The 20,933-nt window shown below is 38.2% G+C and overlaps 1 protein-coding gene across 1 annotated transcript in view; it reads left to right on the top strand.

Moving 5' to 3' along the window:
* Window positions 1-20,933, top strand: part of BAIAP2L1 (BAR/IMD domain containing adaptor protein 2 like 1) — a 131,243-nt gene that overhangs the window by 95,584 nt on the left and 14,726 nt on the right. Inside the window, exons 9-12 of the mRNA XM_020965294.2 lie at window positions 535-682; window positions 2,720-2,927; window positions 5,348-5,425; window positions 6,222-6,399. Of these exons, the coding sequence (XP_020820953.1) occupies window positions 535-682; window positions 2,720-2,927; window positions 5,348-5,425; window positions 6,222-6,399 (612 nt within the window). The remainder of the gene's footprint in view (window positions 1-534; window positions 683-2,719; window positions 2,928-5,347; window positions 5,426-6,221; window positions 6,400-20,933) is intronic.

The raw sequence follows: 20,933 nt of genomic DNA, 5'->3' as shown, positions 1-20,933 counted from the left end.
TTGCAGTAATTGGAATGTATTGCTCAGATGGTAACATCCTCACATAGAATAAGAACATTGAGAGTCCAGGAAATATGGGTCACGTCCTAGGTTTGGGAATTCCCTTTGGGAGTTTTGCAGTTTTACCTTAAGCAACTTTGTTGTTTGTTGTGCAGTTGTTTCAGTCATGTCTGACTCTTCATGATCCCATTTGAGGTTTTCTTGGCAAAGATACTGGAGTGGTTTGCCATTTCCTTCTTCAGCTCATTTTACAGATAAGGAAACTGAGGCAAACAGGATTAAGTGATTTGCCCAGGGTCACACAGCTAATAAGTGTCTGAGGCCAGATTTGAACTCAGGAAGATGAGTCTTCCTGATTCCAGACTTGGCACTGTATCCACGTGATACCTAGTCACCCCTCAAATAAAGTGGTTGTGTTGAAATTTAATAGAACTTTAATGATAATGCAGAATTGACATAGATGCTGTAATTTAAGGCAGTTAATTCAATATCATTACCCTTGTTTGTCAGTATAATATTAATTATTATTCACAGGTCGGAAAAGATTATGACACTGTCCCTAAATATTCACCGAAGATGCCCCCAGTTTCTTCGGCCAGAGCGTATGCCAGTCCTCTGGCTGATATGTTTAATAACCCAGCAACCATCCCAAAGACTTCAGAAAGGTTAAATAATACAGCTGGTAAGGAATTTTGTTGTAGTCTTTTTGAACCAATACTTAATTTGTACTTACACTCTGTGAATACTTTCAATAAAACATGTAGCAATTGCCTTGAAAAACAGAAATATATCAAGTGCCAACAAAGAAAATTAGATTTAAAGGAATCAGTCTTTTAACACAAAGGTCCAGTACTCTTAAAAGAACATTCTGATTAGTGACATGCTGGTTGTTTTGTGATACATGCTGAATTTGTGCACTGATAGATGCTTAAGGTCTGGGAAGAAATGAACAAGCATTTTAATAAATACCAAGCACCGTACTGTGCTGTACAATGCTCTGCAGCTGTATCTCTTGTATTCAGTAACCTTATTTTCAAAATCTTCATTGAACAAACATTCATTAAACATCTACCGCCTCCAGGGCAGTATGCTACAGTCTGGGAAGACAAAAACTAAACAGATCCCTGCCCTCAAGAAACTTACATTCTACTGGAGGGGCTCACATCCTGGGGATATAAGCTATAGTCAGTGATATCTATGGCCATTATCATGAAATTGTATTTACAAAGAAACATTCAGATTATAAATTCACAGACTATTACTCCTCCTTGCCAGTAGGCTCAGAATCCAAATAAGTGTTTTTCACCTTTTCTAGCAAAGAATTATGTATGCTTTAGGGGCAGAATCAATAGCATTGGGTGGCTTTCCCAAATGATTAAATTCTTCATGCAGCCAAGATTATTAAACAGTTCTGAAAATTAAAAACCAAAATGTAAACTTGCATTTTCAGTCCTAAGCATAGAAGGATTAATTGTTGCATGAAGATTACTAAACTCCCTAGGAGGTCATGATCCCTTTCCTTTTCCTCTGCCTTCAATGTACTTTTTGAGTCCCACTTCAAATAAAACTGACAAGAATCAACTGGGTATAAAAAACAGATTTGGGCTTTGAAGTAGTTGGGACAAAGATGAGCATAGGAAATCTTTAGAATGACTTTTGACTGAGAGAGATCTGTATGGCAAGAATATTCTGTAGTTTTTTGCCTTTGGGAAATGCTACAAACAGTAGTAGTTTAGAATATATAATTAAAATATTGTATGTAGGATTCACATGCATGTGGCTTTGATTTTGTGGTTTATCACTATGGAAAGCTCAATGACAACTTCTAGCTGTTTCAATACTACCTAGGTAATTCAAGTTTGGAAAGACTGCTGTATTTAAATATTTGAGTATTACTGTCTATACGAGTACCAAAGAGGAACGAAAACAACATTTTTTTAAAAAAGAAATACATCAAAATGCATCTCAGGTTTAAAAGTTAGAATAACAACTATATGTCTGGAAAGAAACAAATTTCTCCATCCTTTCATATTTGCTTTTCAAAGTGGTATAATGTGTCTTGATTGGAATGTTTCAAGTATTTTCTTTACTCTAATGTTTCCATATACTTGTTTTTGGGGTAAGCTCATTAGATGAAGTTGGAAAAACTTCCATATTTTTAGATTTTCCATCCAGACTTATGAAGGCAAGATTCTTTGATAAAAAATCTCCCCCTCCTCTCTTTATTTTTAAATTTTTTTGGAGGGAGAGGAACAGTAGAATCTGTCCCTGGGATTTGAGTTTTAGTTTTAAAATTTGGCATATATGTCCTTTGAATATGATTAAAGTGTACAGAACATGGGATGAGAAAATACTTTCTTGCCATCTGGGAGTAAAGTAGCTTTAGAGTTACAAAAAGAATGACCATGAACAGAATCAGATTGGCAAACTGAACAAGAAGGTTTTGGTTTGCTTTAATGATCTGGAGGAAAATTGTGGTCTGTAAATAACATTCCTCTGGCCATGTTTCTTTCTTTTCCCCATGCCCTTAGTCTGATACTGATCAAAACTATTGTGAAAAACCAGCCAGTAACTTGATTGGATAGCTTGGAGTTATTGGCAAGGGTTACAATAAGTGGCTTGGGGATTTTACCAATTTGAACCTGGCCTGTATTTTGTTTAAAACAATTTAATGTTTTATTGTATTGATTAGCCATCAATGTTGCATTCATTTTAACAGATAATTCAGAGGATCCCAGTTTACAGCGATCTATTTCTGTGGCAACGGGATTAAACATGATTAAAAGGCAGAAAGTAAAAACAATCTTCCCACATACTGCTGGAAATAACAAGACATTGCTTAGCTTTGCACAGGGAGACATCATCACATTGCTCATCCCAGAGGAAAAAGATGGCTGGCTCTATGGAGAACATGACCAAACCAAAGCGTAAGTCAATGAGTTGTATGCACCGTGGTTACACAGGAATTAGAATGAATGTAACCCAAAGTAATTGTGGGGTTTGGAAAAGTCCTATTAGATTACTGTTACAAAGAAATTTAGCAGTCAAAAGTAAGATTTGTTGTCTCTGAGTCATTTTAGTTGTGTCTGCCATTTGGGATCTTGGCAAAGACACTGCAGTGGTTTGTCATCTCCTTCTCCAGCTCATTTTTACAAACGAGGACACTGAGGCAAAAAGGGTTACGTGACTTGCCCCGGGTCACATAGTTAGTGTTTGAGACTAGATTTGAATTCAGGAAGATGAGTCTTCCTGACTTCAGGCCCGGCACTCTATCCACTTCATCACCCAGTTGCCCGCCTAGCACATAGTAAGCGCTTAATAAATGTATATTAACTGACAAAGAAGCCAAATAGTTCAAAGCAGTGGTTCTAATAACAGCAATGTAAACAATTCCCGGTAAACTCCAGAAGCAGCCTTCCCATTTTTAATCTAAGAAAGTGAAGGGTTAAAAAAAAAAAGCAGTTGCTTTGGGACTGCTTCTCTTTAAATTCTGAAGCTCTTTTTTTCTTCATGAGAGTACCAATCATACCAACAACTGTTTCTCCTAATGTCATTATGTCTTCTGAAACACCGAGCTGCCCTGGTGTAACCAAGACAACATTTATAGCCAACAGTGACAGTTTACTAGCTTTGTTCATGAGAGTCATTATATCAGGGACCTGATCCTCCTAGGTAGTAGTGGTAATGTTATCATCCCCATTTTACAAATGAATAAACTTCGATTCAAGTTAGGGTCAACATGGTGCCGTAGGAAGTATGCTGGTTTGGGAAGCTGAGTGACCAGAATTCAAATCCCAGCTTTGTTATGTACTGCCTGCGTGACCTTGGGCAAATTACTTAACCTCTCTAGGCCAGACTTCCTCTGCAAAATGAAGGAGAGTACAACTCTCCTTACTCTAAGTCACGCCTCTCTCGGTATCTTGTTATGAAAACAATGTGTTTTTTGCGTTGTTCAATATGCAAAGTACTACCTGAATTTAATTGATATTGATAATACTTATTGAGGCCTGCTGTGTTCAGGACACTAGGCTAAGCACAACATTCATGAGAAAGAGACAGCATCTTTCTTTGAAAAGTTCATAATCTATTTGCAAAGTAAGACAAATTTATTGTTCAGTCATTTCAGTCATGTCTGACTCTTTGTGACCCTCTTTGGGTTTTTCTTGGCAAAGATATTGGAGTGGTTTGCATTTCCTTCTCCAGATCATTTTACAGATGAGGAACTGAGGCAAAGAGAGTTTAGTGACTTGCCCAGGGTCACACAGTTAATAAGTGTCTGAGGTCGGGTTTGAATTCAAGAAGGTGGAGTCTTCCTGACTCCAGGCTGAGCACTCTGAGCCACCTATCAGCCCTGAGGCAAGTTTACAATGATGGAAAGACCTCACAGCTGACATGGATTACCACTTTAAGGTTGGCAAAGCATTTTACACATAGATACATGCATACATACATATGTACATATATAGATAAAATTACTTGCTTAATTTTAACTTCTAAGTATAGTACAAGGCAAAATATGTTAAATTCCAGAAAAAGAAATACAAGGCACTATGAGGGTTAAGAAGAGAGAGAATTGGCACACTGTTAGGGGAAATCAGGAAAAGTTTCATGAGGAGGTGACATTTCAGATGTGCCCTGAAGGACAGGCAGGTAGAGTTTTGACAGGGACACAGGAAGAAGGCATTGCAAACAAAGAAGCCTCACAAGAAGAGGCATAAAGGTAAGAGAAGACAGTGCATATTGAATGTAGTTCAAGTTGTCCCAGAAAATAGATTGGGCCAGGGAGCAGATGAAGACTGAATGAACAAATTGGGCCACACTGTGGAAGGTCTTGAATGCCAAATTGAGGATTTTGGATTTCATTAGGTGAGCAGCCAAGTTTTTGAGTAGAGCATGGTCAGAGATATGTATCTATCTACCAGATGCCTATCTACCATTTCAACAATGAGAGCTGCAGTGCCATGCTCATCTTTTGAGATGAAAATTTTACTACAGCAGTGTTAAACTTGGATTTAGGAAGAAATGTTCAAATTCTCCCTCAGGCTTGCCTCTTTCAATCTCAGTTTCCTCATCTGTAAAAGGGGATAATAATAATTGCAATACTTAATTTATAGGGATAGTGTAAGGATCAAACAGGATAATACATGGAAAGTGCTTTGCAAACCTTAAAGCACTGCATAAAAACCTGTTACTGTTGTACTTATGTGCCAAAGAGAAATGTTACCCATTTTTCACTTCAGACATTTTTTTTTTTACTAGTCAAGGCTTATGGTAAATTATTTCTTTATAGGTAAAATAAAATTCAAATGAAAATATAAGTTGTTGGGGGGGGTTTTCTTCACTGTAGGAGGGGCTGGTTTCCATTATCATATACAAAGTCACTAGAAGAAAATGAAGAAGGAACACTAAATGTGCCAACTCCCAGGTAATGATTTGAGCTGTGAATTGTATTTCTCTATACAAAATGCACTCTTTGCCTGAAAGCTTTATTGTCCAGTACTTCTCCAGGTATATTCATTATTCATTAACGTACTGGAGACTCGTTGCGTGTTGAATAGTAATAAAAAGCAACTTCTAGGCTGTTATTACTGTTTTGCATTTTTTTACCTTGCATTTATGTAATTCTTTTCCTTAAATCTTCCACAACACGAAAATAGTATTTCAAGCCCAGATTCCCTAAATAGGAGAGGAAATAAGTAACATACTGAGACATTAAGAGGAAGGTACATGGTAATGGATAATATCTATGAAAAATAAAAAATTCATCTTAATTATTGGCCTCCCTCACATATTTCTTCAGTACCTAATATGTTCTGAAGATGCCTATAGCAAAACAAATGAGGAGGATAACAAGCATAATAGAAAATGATAGAACTATTGTACTTTAAGGGATAGTGTACTGGTTTAAAAACAAACAAATTAGGGCAATTTGATACCGGCAGTACTAAATACAGCTGACATTATTTGTCAGCTTCTCTAAAGTTCAGTGTATCTAGAAATCCCCCAGATGTCATAAATTGTTGTCTCCTATTTGTAATCCTTTTTCAGGATTTCTCAAGTGTCTAGTTATAAGTTCTCTCAATATACAGCCCTTTCTTTTTTACTTTGCATATAAGTTTAGTGCAGATTCTGACCACTTGATGTTAGAAGCTTTGTTGTTTAGACTATGAGACTTGATCTAATACATTTCTTCCCCCTTCCCTTCATTTTTTGGTTTGTAGCCCTGCACCTGTTAGAAGCATCAGTACAGTGAACTTAGCAGAAAAAAGTAATGTTGTCATCCCACCTCCTGATTATCTAGAATGTTTATCTGGAGTTGCTGCTGCAGACAGAATAGATACGTCTTTGAAAGGTTCTACATTTAAGTCACCAGCACCCAAACCGGAAATCACAGCTCCTGTGAGTAAAACTAACTGATAACTCAACTTGAACAGCAAAACCATTCCCTAAAGCAGAAATATTTCACTTCTTGATAACACTGAGGCAATTCCTTGTTGTTGTTAAGTCATTTCAGTCCTGTCTGACTCTTTGTGACCCCATTTGGGGTTTTCTTGGCAAAGATACTGAAGTGGTCTGCCATTTCCTTCTCCAGCTCATTTTATAGATGAGGAAAGTGGGGTAAACAGGCTTAAGTGACTTACCCAAGGTCACAAAGCTAGTAAGTGCCTAAGGCAGGACCTAATCTCAGATCTTCCTGACTCCAGCCCCAGCACTCTATCCACTGTGTCATCTAGGTGACCTGAAATCATTCCTATCTAGACATTTATTCTATTGAAGAACTTTAGGTGATGTCTGTACTGTGGGGAGTGTTTTCTCAGTTCCAGGTCCTTCTTTGTCATACAACCTTAACTTAAATAATTATTTTGTTCTTGTGTTATCTTTCAATTATTTACACACCATTATTTTCCTGATTCCCAGATTTTTTTTTTCATATGCACATCAACATATCAACACATCATATCTCTGCTCATTGTAAGCCACACATGCACACTAATCCTTTGTCTGGTTGCCTTTCTTTGGATTTTCTTCATTTACCAATTTTATTTTTCTGTAGAGCTACTTTATTTATTTATACATCTTGTTAAAATTTAGGTTTACCTATATCACTTATTGTTGTTTAGTAGTTTTCAGTAGTATCCAACTCTTCATGACCCCATTTGGGGTTTTCTTAGCAAAGATACTGGAGTGGTTTGCCATTTCCTTTTCCAGCTCATTTTATAGATGAGGTAATTGAGGCAAGGAGGATTAAGTGACTTGCCCAGGGTCACGCAGCCAGTCCGTCTGAGGCCAGATTTGAATTCAGGAAGAGCCTGACTCTAGGCCAGGCACTCTATCCACTTCCCTTATCAGTTATACATACATCAAGTCATTTTTATTGTTCTTCACATTGCCCTTTAAAGTATCTTTATTATCCTTATTTGACTGAAAAAAAAAAAACCTAAAATTTTCAAGAGGATGAGGAATGTCCATTGATTCCTTACTGTCCTGGGGCCATGGTAAATCTCTCTGCTGATTAGGCCTTTTTTTTTGGGGGGGGGAGTAGATCTCCTCACAATTCTACTCCATCACTGCTTGCAGCCTTTTCTCTTTTTTCGAGGCCAATTCTGCTTGTTACATTAAATGGGGGAAGTGACTGGCATAGTGGAAAGAGCAACAAATTCTCAGTCCCAAGACCTAAATTTGAATCTCAGTCTCCTACTTAATACTTGTACAAATTGGAGCCTGACCAGACCTCATTTTCTTCATCTGTAAAAATGATGAGGTTCTACTTAAATGATCTCTGGAGCCCTTCCCAGTTTTAAATCTTCTGACCCCAAATAGGTTGTCCTTCTTTTAGAGTTAACGTTGAGGAGTATTGGCAAAACAAGTAGACTGCCAAAGCATTGAGCCATACTGTAATATATTTCATTCCCCACAAGTTCAAGCTCTTGGATTCACATTGAGGAATATATTTCTCTTATGTATGTTCCTTTAGATGACTAGATTATATTTTGGAATATTTATACCCTATAGAAAGCTAATTTTAAAAGCAGCCTTTCATAAGAACTTAATGTAGTATTGAAAGCAGAAAAAATAAGACTTTCCTATTTAGCCAAGAGAATGCAATTATACGTATGGCAGTTGACTAAAAAGTTATTTGTTAAGGGAAAAAAATTAAAGATATATTTATTATTTAGTCATTTTCAGTCATGTCTGACTTTTCTTGACCCCATTTGGGGTATTCTTGGCAGAGATACTGGAATGGTTTGCCATTTCCTTCTCTAACTCATTTTTATAGCTGAGGCAGACTGGGTTAAGTGACTTTCACAGAGTCACACAGCTAGTAAGTGTCTGAGGCCACATTTGAACTCAGGTCGTCCTGACTCCAGGCCTGGCACTCTATCCAATATACCACTTAGCTGGTATGTTGATATATTGGCATATAAAATTATTTATACATACATGCATACATACATACATACATACACACATACATATATGTAATTGGTTTTTAACAAATTGAAATTATTTTAGTCTTACATTTATTCCATCAAGAATCTAAATTGAGGGGCAGCGAGGTGGCTCAGTGGATAGAGCACCAGCCCTGAAGTCAGTGGGACCTGAGTTCAAATCCGGCCTCAGACCAAACACTTGACACATACTAGCTGTGTGACCTTGGGCAAGTCACTTAACCCCAATTGCCTAAAAGCAAAAAAAAAAAAAAAGAATCTAAATTGAAATTCAGGTTCCATTGATGTAAATAGAACTATCATTCCTCTGGGCTGGGGAGGAGAGGGGAAAAGAAAATTATTTTACTCCTACTCAGTAACCGAGTGTCAGATTTGAGACTGGCCTCAACATATTTCCTGGGGCATAAAAACACTTTTTTAGATGATGAAAGAACCTTTGTACTGCATTTTATAAAGTTATAATCTTCCTAAAAGTTACTGCATTTTACAGTAAACTCAAGGTAGGGTTAGAAAAGGCATATTCCTTTTGAAGAATAAATGGCTAGCCAATCTAACAGTACCTTTTAAAATGAAAAAAAAATCTCAACAAGAAGGTAAACAATTCATTCCACAAGTATTTATTAAGCACCTACTGTAGACACTGGGGATGCAAAAACAAACAAACAAACAGTCCCTGCCTTCAAGCATTGTAGATTTGGATTTGGACCAAACCTTAGAAGTCCTCTTAGTCCACACTTCTCATTTCGCAGGCAAAGAAACTGCAGCCCAGAGAGGTGAAATAAACTAATGTACCCATAGCCACACAGCCAGTAAGTGTTAGAGACATGATGTGAACCTAGTTTTTCCTGCCTTTACACCTAACTCTTGAACAATTCTACCACACAACCTCTCATGAATCCTAGGATAGGATGGTTTCAAATTGATCTAGGTTATGGACCTAGTACACTTCTGCTTACATTCTATCGAAAAGAAATATGTACTCAGATGAGTATATATAAACTTCCTACAAATATAAAAGATAAAGTAGGGGAAGGCACTGACCTTTGGGAGGACCAGGAAGAGGCCTTCATAGGAGGGGGCCGGTAAGCTGAGCCTTGAAGGGAACAAGGAGATGGGAGAATACCTCCAGCAACATGACTATCCTGCTAAGAGAGAGAGACTGGTATCTAGTTTTTTAAAATCAAGAATTTTTATTCCTTCTCATGTTTTTTACTTCTTGTTTAAAACAATGGTTAAGAAAGTCTCAGTGAGTTTGATCAATTGAAAAATACATTATCATCACCAGCATTTCTATAGCACTTTTAAGTTTATTACATATATTGTCTCATTCCTCCTCAGAACAGCCCTATGAGGTAGATGTTATTATTATCCCCATTTAACAGATGAGGAAACTGAAATTGAGAGAGGTTAAATGACTTGCCCAGGGACACATAGCTAATTAATATCTGGGGCAGGATTTGAACACAAGTCTTCTTGACTCTAAGCTGAACATTCTGTGCTGTACCACCTCCCTATATATACATATACATATATATACACACATACATACACATAGATATGTATATATCAGTGATTATAAGTTCATTATTTGGTCTCTGAGATCTAAATTTGCACCTTGATTTCTGAGAGTATGTATAGATAGGATATCATGAAAAGTGCTGAGATTACATAACAAGTGAAATGAAACCTGTAAAAAATATGTCTCCTTTTCTTCTCCTCTACTTCCTTGTGTCTAAGTAGTTTGAATGTAGAAGTTCTAACAAAGAAAAGAAGTGTGTACTTTCTTGCAAGGTTACCCAGGAAGGGTGTGGAGGTGAAAGGGAAGGGAAAGGAAAAGTTAAAGTGTGTTTTCTTCTCCCTCCTGCCCTCAATCATGAGCAGACACTGCACTTGGCTCTCAGATTTGTTCTTGTGCCCTTATACATACTCCCTTAGTGAGTTCATCCCTTCTGTCCTGGCTTTAGCTATCATCTTTGAGGAGATGAATCCCAAACTTGCTTTTCTGGTCCTGAAACTTCATTGGGATTTCAAGTTATTACCCGAGATCAAATCTAGCCTCAGACACTCACTAGCTGTGTGACCCTGGGCAAAGTCCCAACCTCTTTCTGCTTCAGTTTCCTCCTCTGTAAAACAGAGATAAGGTTGCACCCACCTTACAGGGCTGTTGTGAGGATCAAATGAGATAATGTTTGCAACGTGCTTAGCACAGTTCCTGGCACATGATAAATAGGAACATACAAATGTTAACTATTATTATTGTTGTCGTTATGAACGGAAATTTGTCTTCAAATCTGGCCAGTAGGCTACATAGATTCCCAAGCCCAGAGTCAACCTTGATTCTTCCCTGCCCCCCAGGTGACCATATATATAATGAGTTGTCGAATCTGGTTAATTCTCCCTCCACAATAGCAGTTACACTTATTCCTTTCTCTCCACTCACATAGCAGCCACCCCAGTCGAGGCCCTCACCACCTTTCACCTGTACTATGGCAACATTTTCTTTGTTGGATTCCCAGTTTCCAGTATCTCCTTCTCTATCCATACTCCACAAAACCGAACAAAATAATCTTCCTACAGTGAAGGCCTGACCTTGTCACTTTTCTCCTCAAGAATCTTCAGTGGCTCCCTGTTTCCTCTAGAATAAGATACAAACTCTTCGGTTTGACCTTTAAAACCTTTTGCACTTTGATTTTAGCCTACATTTCCAGATTTATTTCACATTGCTCCCCCACGAGCATGATGTATTCCAGCCAAACTGGCCTGTTTATTGTTCCTTAAACTCAGCATTCCATCCCCTAACTCCATACCTATAATGCACATCTTCCTTATCTCTGCTTCTTCAAGTCCCTAGATTCCTTTAAGGCCCAACAGGAATCTCTTCTTCTGTCAGATATTTCCTAGTGTTAGTATTCTTCCCCTCCTCAAATTATCCTGTATTTACATCTCTGTTTGTTTATTTATATCCCCCAGTAGAATGTATTCTCCTTGAGGACTGGACTCCATTTTCGGTTCCTCCTCACCCTTGGCTCTGCACCTTATGAGTAGTAGGCTGCTTGGTAGATGTTTGCTGGATTGTCTTGAATGTTAGAAGTAATGGTTTTATGTTACTTTTTTTTCATTGTTTTTGTGTTAGCTTTAGTATTGTGTTTGATCACTTGTTTTTCAAAACATTTCTTGATATTTGAGGATAAAGGCGAACTCTGTTTTTATTATGATACCACTAAAAAGAACTATCCCACCTGACATTTATATAGTGTATGCATCATTTGGAAAAAATTTCAGTCGCATCTTTAAGAGGCTTAAGTTTTTAACATATAATTGATGTGCTATTTCTGTACCTGTATGAATCAAAATAAATGCCGAGGATTATGCAACACAGTTAATAAGTTGCATAAAGTCAAAATACTGTCTACTATAGTAACATTATTTCATCTTAATTCTTTTTATACTTTAATGAAACTCATTTACCTCTTCCAGTGACAGGCAGAAAATGTGCTATTTTTGTACATATTCATAAATTGGGAAATTATTGTTTTTTCTGATCTGGAAGTTAATGGAGAGGAGGGAAATACTTCATGTTCCAAGTAACTGTCAGCTGAGTTTTATGGCTTGGGAGGGAAAGCATGGAGTCCTTCAGGCTAGAGACATAACCTGGAAACAGAGACAGGACAAGAGCATTTGTGTGTCCTTGGCAAGGCTTGAAAATTGGGCCTCCACTGTAACATAAGGAAGTACAAGGCAGAATGACCTAGGGATAGAAACTGGACTTGAAAGTCAGAAAGACCTTGGGCCAGATCTCACCCCAGGTAACTTATTAGCTGTGTTGATCCCAAGCAAGTTGCTTAAGTCTTTGAGCCTCAGTTTTTCCATCTGTAAAAATACATACTTACCTTGCAGAGTTATTCTGAACCTCAAACAAGAGAAAGTATAATACAGCACTGGCCCTGGATTCAGGAGGACCTGAGTTCAAATGTGGCCTCAGACACATAACACTTACTAGCTGTGTGACCCTGGGCAAGTCACTTAACCCCACTGCCTAACCAAAAAAAAAGAGAGAGAGAGAGAGAGAGAGAAAGTATATATAAAGACCTTAGCAAACCTTAAAACTGTCTATAAATTTGAGCCACCATTTTTCACAAATAATGCATATGTGGCATAGAAAGCAGAATTTGGGCATTTAAGATATGCACATTTAGTTTTTAAACCTAGCATTAAAGGGTGAGCTTTATCGTGCTCCTGCCTTTGCTTACTTATAGCTGCCTCTGGCCAGTCAGTCCCTTTTCTGCCCAGAAGGACCAAGAAGTACTTCAAGATTTCATGGTGTCTGAATGCTGATAACTGTACCTTAAGGGCTACTTACTGTGTGACCTTGCCTCTTTTTCTGTTTCTCTTATTCTCCATCTGCAGAAGGATGAAAATAACTCCTCTGTCCCTGGGATGGGGAGAGCAACAATTGTGTTTAAAAATTGAAAGCAATCATATAAAACTAAAAGTACTTTGCCATCATGGTTAAAGTATTGCTTCTGATATAAAAATTACTTGGAGCCAACTTCCATCACTAATGCACAAAGTGATTTGTGTGTTTGATGCAAAGTTTTAGAATTTTCCTGTCCTGAAAGGAAAACCAAACCCTTCCATTGGAAAACTTTTTTTGTGAAATGCAACCAGCTCTGAATCAGTATATATTTGCCACTTAATTCATTTATTAAATTCATGCTCAAGAGGTAAATCTTAATACAGTATTTCACTACTCTCTAGTCAAATGAGATATTCTAAGGATGTAGCTGTCAACAATAAATAGGTCATCAGCAGTGAGAACAGAAAGAAAACAAGAGTTACTCCAAAGGAAATAACTCTAGCAGGTGAAATTGCTCCTATTTATAATAACCAGCCTCTGGCAAAGGCAGTAGGAGGCACATGATCTAGCTATCTTTGTCTCTGGAAGCCTGGGGAAGAATTGGATGTGGTTAAAGAAATGAAAGCAGGGAAAGTACAGATCATACAAAGTAAGTAGAACAATGAGTCATTCAAATGTTTGATCCAGAATTTAACGATTAAGGAACACATTATAGCTAAAGACAAACCATAAATTACCTGGAAAACAGTCTTCCAAAGCCAATAGAGTTAGAGAGAGGAAATGTTCAATTTTGTGGAGGTGGGGAGGAGGGAAATGCCAAAATTTTTTTTTAAAAGTAAATTCCTCTAACATTTATTTGCCCAGAAGATAATTATCTCCTCCTTCGTAAGCCACAGTCTATTGATCAACTGAGGATGTTGGAAAGATAGGCCAGAATTCAGCCTGAGCACTGGAGCATACAGTTTACGGTTCTCTAGAAAACTTTCAAAGCCTTGTATCCTCCAAAAATCTAATAAATTTACTTCTCCCTGCACACACAGACAACAATCCAAATTCTTAAATTCAGAGAAAATAGTAGAACATGGAAGGTATCACAAAAACAAATGCTCAGTGAATTAGAAGTCTCTCCTACCAAGTATGCATTCAGAAATTTAGAGCTGGAAGGGGCCTTAGAGGGCATGTAGTCCAATCCCCTCATGTTATAGTTGAGGAAACTGAGGCCCAGAGGGATTAAGAGACCTACTCAAGGTCATACAGTTAGGAAGTGACAGGGCCAGTGTCTTCTGACTCCAAATCTAGCATTCTTTCCACTGTACCTGTTAGAATATTTGTTCTTTAACCTACTCACCTGGAAAATATTGTCACCTGCCATAAGGGTAGTTGTGCTGCCAAGGCTAAAATCTCACTCAATCTCAAAAGTTCTTAGAAGAAATCATCTTTTTTTTTTTTAATTGGGTGTAAGGAATGAAAACTAGGGACATCAGAATTAATCAAGGAAGCAGGACAGAGGTGAAGAAGTAGGCAGATAGCTGGTTTTCCCCTAGTGATTGCAACTAAGAAAAAGTTTATTCATAAAAATCACAGCTCTACAATTTGGAACTATGCCCAAAGGGCTATAAAAATGTGCCCTTTGACCCAGCAATAGCGCTTCTAGGGCTATATCCCAAAGAGATCATACAAATGTACAAAAAAAATTTATAACAGCTCTTTTTGTGGTGGCAAAGAATTGGAAATTGAGAGGATGCCCATCAATTGGGGAATGGCTGAGCAAGTTGTGGTATAGAAATGTAATGGAATACTACTGTGCTATAAGAAATGATAAACAGGCTGACTTCAGAAAAACCTGGAAAGACTTGTATGGTCTGATGCTGAGTGAAGTGAACAGAACCAGGAGAGCGTTGTACACAGTAACAGCTACATTGTGTGATGACTAACTTTCATAGACTTGGCTTTTCTCAGCAATGTGAGGATCTAAGACAACTCCGAAAGACTCATGATAGAAAATGCTGTCCACATCCAGAGAAAGAACTATGGAGTTTGAATGCAGATCAAAGCACACTATTTGTTATTTTTTTTTCCATCTGTTTAGTTTTGTTTCCTCTTTCTGGTGGTTCCTTCTATTGGTTCTAATTCTTACTTACAACATCACTAATGTGAAAATATTTTTAATAGGAATGTATATCCTATATACATAGGTGAGGTGAGGAGGGAGGGGGAGAAAAATTTTAAACTCAAAAGCATATGGAAGTGATTGCTGATAAATCAAAATAAATTAATTAAAATAATAACAATTTAATTTAATTTAAAAAAAATAAGATCATAGCTCTAGAGCAGTAAGAGACCCCAGGAAGCTTCTAGTCTAACTCCATTGTTTTACAGATAAAGAAACTGAACCCAGGGAAGTTTAAGTGACTTGTCTGATATACTCAGAGGCTGGCATTGAACCCAGGTCCTCTGCCTTTCTAGATGGCACTCTTTATACAGATCCTACACAGTCATCTCAGTCCCTCTTTTTATTTTTTTTCCCCTTAAAAAAATTATCCTGACACCACTCCAACAGAAGGTCAGTATTTCAAAGGACATGTTTGCTTTGACTGTGAATGACTTTGGGTTGTTTTGGGGGTTTTTTTAAGTATCAGTTGGTGCCATGCACACAACTAGCACGTGAGCTAGTCAATGTTCACAACTTAATGCCATGAAAAAGAAAATTTATTTGAGTCACCCAGTTTGTATAGCCCTAGCAAAACACCGCCTTGAAATGGCACTTTTATGAAGTATAAAGACAAGCACAAGACTTTTTAAAAATTATTATGTTTTGTTTTTACATCACCTACATATCCTAATCTATTCTTCCCCTTCCCAGAGAGCCATCCCTATAATTTAAAGTGAAGAGGGAGGGTGGGGAGAACTGATCAAGAACACTGAAAAACCTATCACCCAAGTCCAGCATTGTATGCAGGGACCCATACCCATGGTCCCCACCTCTGCAAAGATGGAAAAGAGAAAGTGCCTTCTCATATCTATTCTTCGGCTTTCCGTTGCACATGTTTTGTTGATATTCTCTTTTCCATTCATATTGTTGTAGTTATCATGTGCATTATTTTCCTGGTTCTGCTTATTTCATTTTGCATCAATTCATATGATTGTTCCCATGCTTCACCATATTCTTCATGCTTGTTATTCCTTATAGCATAGTAATATTCCATAATAATTACATTCATGTACCATTTTTTTTCCATCATTCTCCAATCAGTTTCAGGCACCTACTTTGTTCTTTGCTACTACAAAAGGCACGCTATAAATATTTTGGTATAGAGGACATTTCTTTTATCATTGAGCTCCTTGGGGTACAAGACATAAGACTTTATACATACTAGTAACTTCAGAATAGAAAGGGCAAGTGACTGGCATAAAGCACAAAAAGGGCTTCCAGGGATTGACTACACAGATGTGGGCAAATCACCAAGTCTTCCAGTAGGCTTGCCTGAGAGACTTAGACATAATGATACCCTTCTGACAGGGATTTTGTGAGAATGTACGTGAAATACTTTGAGATTGCCCAAATGAAAGACACTTCATAAATGCAAAGTGTTATTATTATTATTTATTAGTTTAAGGAGGTCTGGTGATGTAGCATGGGATAGGTTATGGAAGAAAGGAAGGAAACAAGCATTTATTAAGTGCTTACTAGGTACCAGGCATTGGGCTAAGTGCTGAAAATACAAATGCAAGCAAAAAAAAAAAGGGCAGTATTTACCCTTCAGATTATGTTTTAATGAGGAAAGATAGTAAGCAAAAGGAAGCTGAAGGGGTAAGGGAGTGGGAAGAGAAAGACGAAGCTACCAGGTGTGTGATATATGCTTCAATGGAGGGAATACCCATATTGATGATCTCTCTTTGTACTCTGCCCTTATCAGACCTCATCTGGGGTACTATGTTCAGTTTTTGGTGCAACGGTTTAAGCATATTGATCATCTGGAGAATGCTCAGAGGAGGGTAACCAGGGTGGCCTTTAGGGAGGCCTTTACCCCATGCATTATGGGGTTTGGTTGAAGAAACTAAAGGTGCTTGGCCCAAAGAAAAGAAGACTTGGAGGCTGCAGAGAGAAGGTGATAGCTCTCTTCAAGTACTTGAATGATTATCCTAAAGAAGAGAGATTTTAGACTTTAGTTTGGCTTCAGAGGGCCAAATGAGGAGCAGATCTGTCCTAAAGTGGAATAAAGAGGTGGTGCTTCCACTTCCTTAGAGGCTAGATAAGCACTTGTCCATATGTTATAGTAGGGGTTCTTTTCATTTATAGGCTGGACTAGATGGAGAATGGAATAAACACTTATTGAATGAATGCCTTACTATATGCCAGGTACTATGCTTAGCACTTTACAAAAATTATCTCATTTGATTCTCACAACCCTGTGAGGTAGGTATTATTATTATTCCCATTTTACACTTGAGGAAACTGAGGCAGAGGTTAAATGATGGCTAGTAAGTGTCAGAAGCTGGATTTGAATTCAGGTCTTCCTGACTCCAGGCTGTCCACTGTGCCACCTGGGTACCTCCAAAGACGGCCACTGAAGCCCCTTCCAACTCTCAAGTTCTGTGATATTCCAAAGATCCATGGTAGAATGAAAGAGAATGATGTATAGGAGAGATTATAATACGGTACCTGACAGAGGAAATAAGATTTTCCGGATAACTGGTCTATCCTTTTAAACACAAAAACTTTTTTTAAGCCATTTTGTATATAAAATAATTATTTAAATGTGCTAATTATGTATCTCCCTGCCTTCTTGAACAGAAGATTTCTGAGTGTAATTTAGTCACATATGGATGATGAAGAGTCATCACGATAAGTATCATTTGTTTACTGTGCAGTAACAATGTTTTTAGGTTTTTGTTGTTATTTTGCAAAGCAATTGGGGTTAAGTGACTTGCCCAGGGTCACGTAGTTAGTGTCTAGTGTCTGAGGTAGAATTTTAACTCAGGTCTTCCTGACTCCAGGGCCAACACCCCTTTAACAATGTTTTTAACATAAGAGGCTGTCAAGGTATATTTGTCTCTGTTCTGGATAAGTGGCCCCACCCTGCTATGCTTTATAAATTTACAAGTTTTAAGTCAAGGGCCACAGTCTTCATTTCTCTCTGCCATCAAGTATTTCTTAACATATACCACACCTCTTCTAATCTGTTACTTTTATAAGCTACGGGCTGCTATCTAAAATCAGAGTAAATTGGCTCCAAGTGAGGGCCCAAAGAACTCTGGAGCTTATATAATTTCTTTTTGGCTATTTGGAGGCTTTTTTTTTTTTGCTTCCCCTCCCCTATTTTTCAGCTGTGTTCTAAATAAATGATGTTTTTAATGATGATGAGGGTGAAGTTGGCGGATCTATTGAGCTCTAGAGTTCTGAACAGGGGGCAGCTAGGTGGCACAGTGGATAGAGCCCTTAGGTCGGGAGGACCTGAATTCAAATCCAGCCTCAGACCAAACACTTGACACTTACTAGCTGTGTGACCCTGGGCAAGTCACTTAACCCCAATTGCCTAGAAAAAAAAAATTAGAGTTCTGAGCTGCTAAAGGAATAACCTTAATCAGGGGTCAGCAGTAAGCCCAGCAGTATCATGATTTTGGAGTAAGTGGGGAGGAACCAACTTGTCTAACAAGAAGCAAACCAGCCCATGTCAGAAGAATGGAGATAGTTAAATAAAACCTCAGTGCGTATCAGCATTTGGGATCAGGCCCATGAGCTTTCTTTAAACTTAAAGTAAATATGTGGGGACAGAAATATTGCCTAAGATATTTTTTAAGTTGAATGGCTTCCAAAAAGAAATTAATTTGCTTCCTCGTAAGGAGCAGAGCAAACAGAAATAAAATGCATTATTTATTTGAAGCACTAGGTATGATGCAAAATTTGCCATGACCTGAACCACATGCCTTCTTGAAATCTCTTCGGGCTTTAAAAGTTTGATTTGGCCTGGACTATCCTTTTTCAAACCTCAGGGTACGATAGCAAACTTCCTGCTGATCTGAGGGACTGAAATGAAGGAAGTTTCTTATGGATTTTAACTATCAGGTGACTCGTATAAAGGATGATCTGTTATGGACCTTCAGTCTTCCTTAATTTGGTTTATCTCAAATTTAATCGGTTAAGTGAATGAAGTACTTTTCCTCTCCCCTCCCTGCTTTTGGAGGGATGAATTTAAAAATATGGGAATCCCTGAAGATAATAATAGCTGAGCTGAACTGAGTGCTGGACTTGTTAGGAGGACCCAGGTTCAACTGCCATTTTCAATGTTTGATAGCTATGGGATCCTATACAAGTCATTTAATCTTGCCCTTAAACAACTACTTAGCAATTCTATAAGGTGGTTATGACTTGTTTTGGTCAAGGGAAAGTTCCCCCATCAGGAAATTCCCATACTGACTAAATCTCAGGTCTTTATGTCTTACCTCATCCTCACCATGTCTTCATGTTTTCATCCCCTCTGTCACCACCACCCTTATTCAGGTCCTCATTAATTTCTGGTGGCTCCCTACTGCCTACCAAATAAAATGTAATCTTCTTAGCATTGTCATTCTAGGGCCAGGGGTAGGGAACCTGTAGCCTTGAGGCCAGTTGTGGCCTTCTAGGTCCTAGGGTGGGGCCTTTTGACTGAGTCCAAGTTTTACAAATGAATGTTTTTATTAAGGGGATTTGTTCTGTAAAGTTTGGATTCAGTCAAAGGGCCACACTTGAGGCCCTAGAGGTCGACATGTGGTCTTGAGACTACAGGTCCCCCATCCCTGTATCTAGGCACTTCTGAGGCTGGCTCCAATCTACCTCTGCAGCCTTGTGTCACACTGCTTCATACGTTAGACTGTAGCCGAAGTAAAATAGTCCTGAGCTATAATAGAAATGTCCTGAGCTTCTCCCACATTTGAACTTTTGCCTACATTTCGTCTGGTGAAATCTTACCAGTTAGTCAAAGCCCAGCTAAAACTGTGCCCTCCTGCCTTCTTTGATCCCCACCACTAAAAGTGATATCAGTAATTTCCCTCCTCAGAACTTGTACCTTGCAAGCATTTGTATTCGTTTTGGCAAACATTTAACCACATACTTTGTTTAAGGTGCTGAGAATTCAAAGACAAAAAAAAATGGCCCATGTAGTCATCATAATAATTGCTAACATTTATAGAGTACTTTAAAGTTCATTAAAATGCTTTCCATGGGTTCTCATTTCATCCTCACAATAATCCTGTGAGTGAGTACTGCTTAATGTTATTTTCCTCTTTTTTTAATATAAATTTATTTATTTTTAGTTTTCAACATTCACTTCCACAAGTTTTTGAGTTCCAAATTTCTCACCCCTCCCCCCCACCCCAAGATAGCATACATTCTGAATACCCCTTCCCCTAGTCTGCCTTCCCTTCTATCTCTCCCCGCTTCCTTCTCTTATCCCTTCCCCTTCTATTTTCCTGTAGAGCAGGATAGACTTCTGTACCCCATTTCCTGTATTTTTATTTCCCAGTTGCATGAGAAAACATGGTGTTCCAAATTTTCTCCCTTCCTCCCTCCCCACCCACCCTCATTGAAAAGGCAAGCAACTCAATGTAGGTTGTACATGTGCAGTTATGCAAAACACTTCCATAGTAGACATGTTGTGAAAAACTAACTCTATTTCCCTTAATCCTATCCTGCCCTCCCATTCATTCTATTCTTTCTTTTGACCCTGTCCCTCCTCAGAAGTATTTGCTTCTGATTACCCTCTTTCCCAATCTGCCCTCCTCTGTATCATCCCCCTGCTCTCTTGTCCCCTTCCCCTCCCCCATTTTCCTGTAGGGTAAGACAGATTTCCACACCCAATTGAATGTGTATGTTATTCTCTCCTTAAGCCAAATCCTATGAGAATAAGATTCCCTCATTCCCTCTCACCTTCCCCTGTTTCCCCTCCACAGTGACAGACTTTTTCTGTTTTGGTTTTTTTTTTTTGTGAGATAATTTACTCCATTCTACCTCTCCCTTTCTTCTCTGAGTATCATCCTCTCTCATCCCTTAATTTTATTCTCTAGATATGACCCCTTAATCTTCAACTCACCCTGTGCCTTCTATCTATCTATCTATACATACATACATATAATTTTTTTCCTTCAAA

This window comes from Phascolarctos cinereus, unplaced genomic scaffold, assembly GCF_003287225.1.
Source record: "Phascolarctos cinereus isolate Bilbo 61053 unplaced genomic scaffold, phaCin_HiC Scaffold_4;HRSCAF=312, whole genome shotgun sequence".
In the NCBI taxonomy this organism is placed as follows: domain Eukaryota; kingdom Metazoa; phylum Chordata; class Mammalia; order Diprotodontia; family Phascolarctidae; genus Phascolarctos; species Phascolarctos cinereus.
This window is presented reverse-complemented; position numbering and strand designations above follow the sequence as displayed.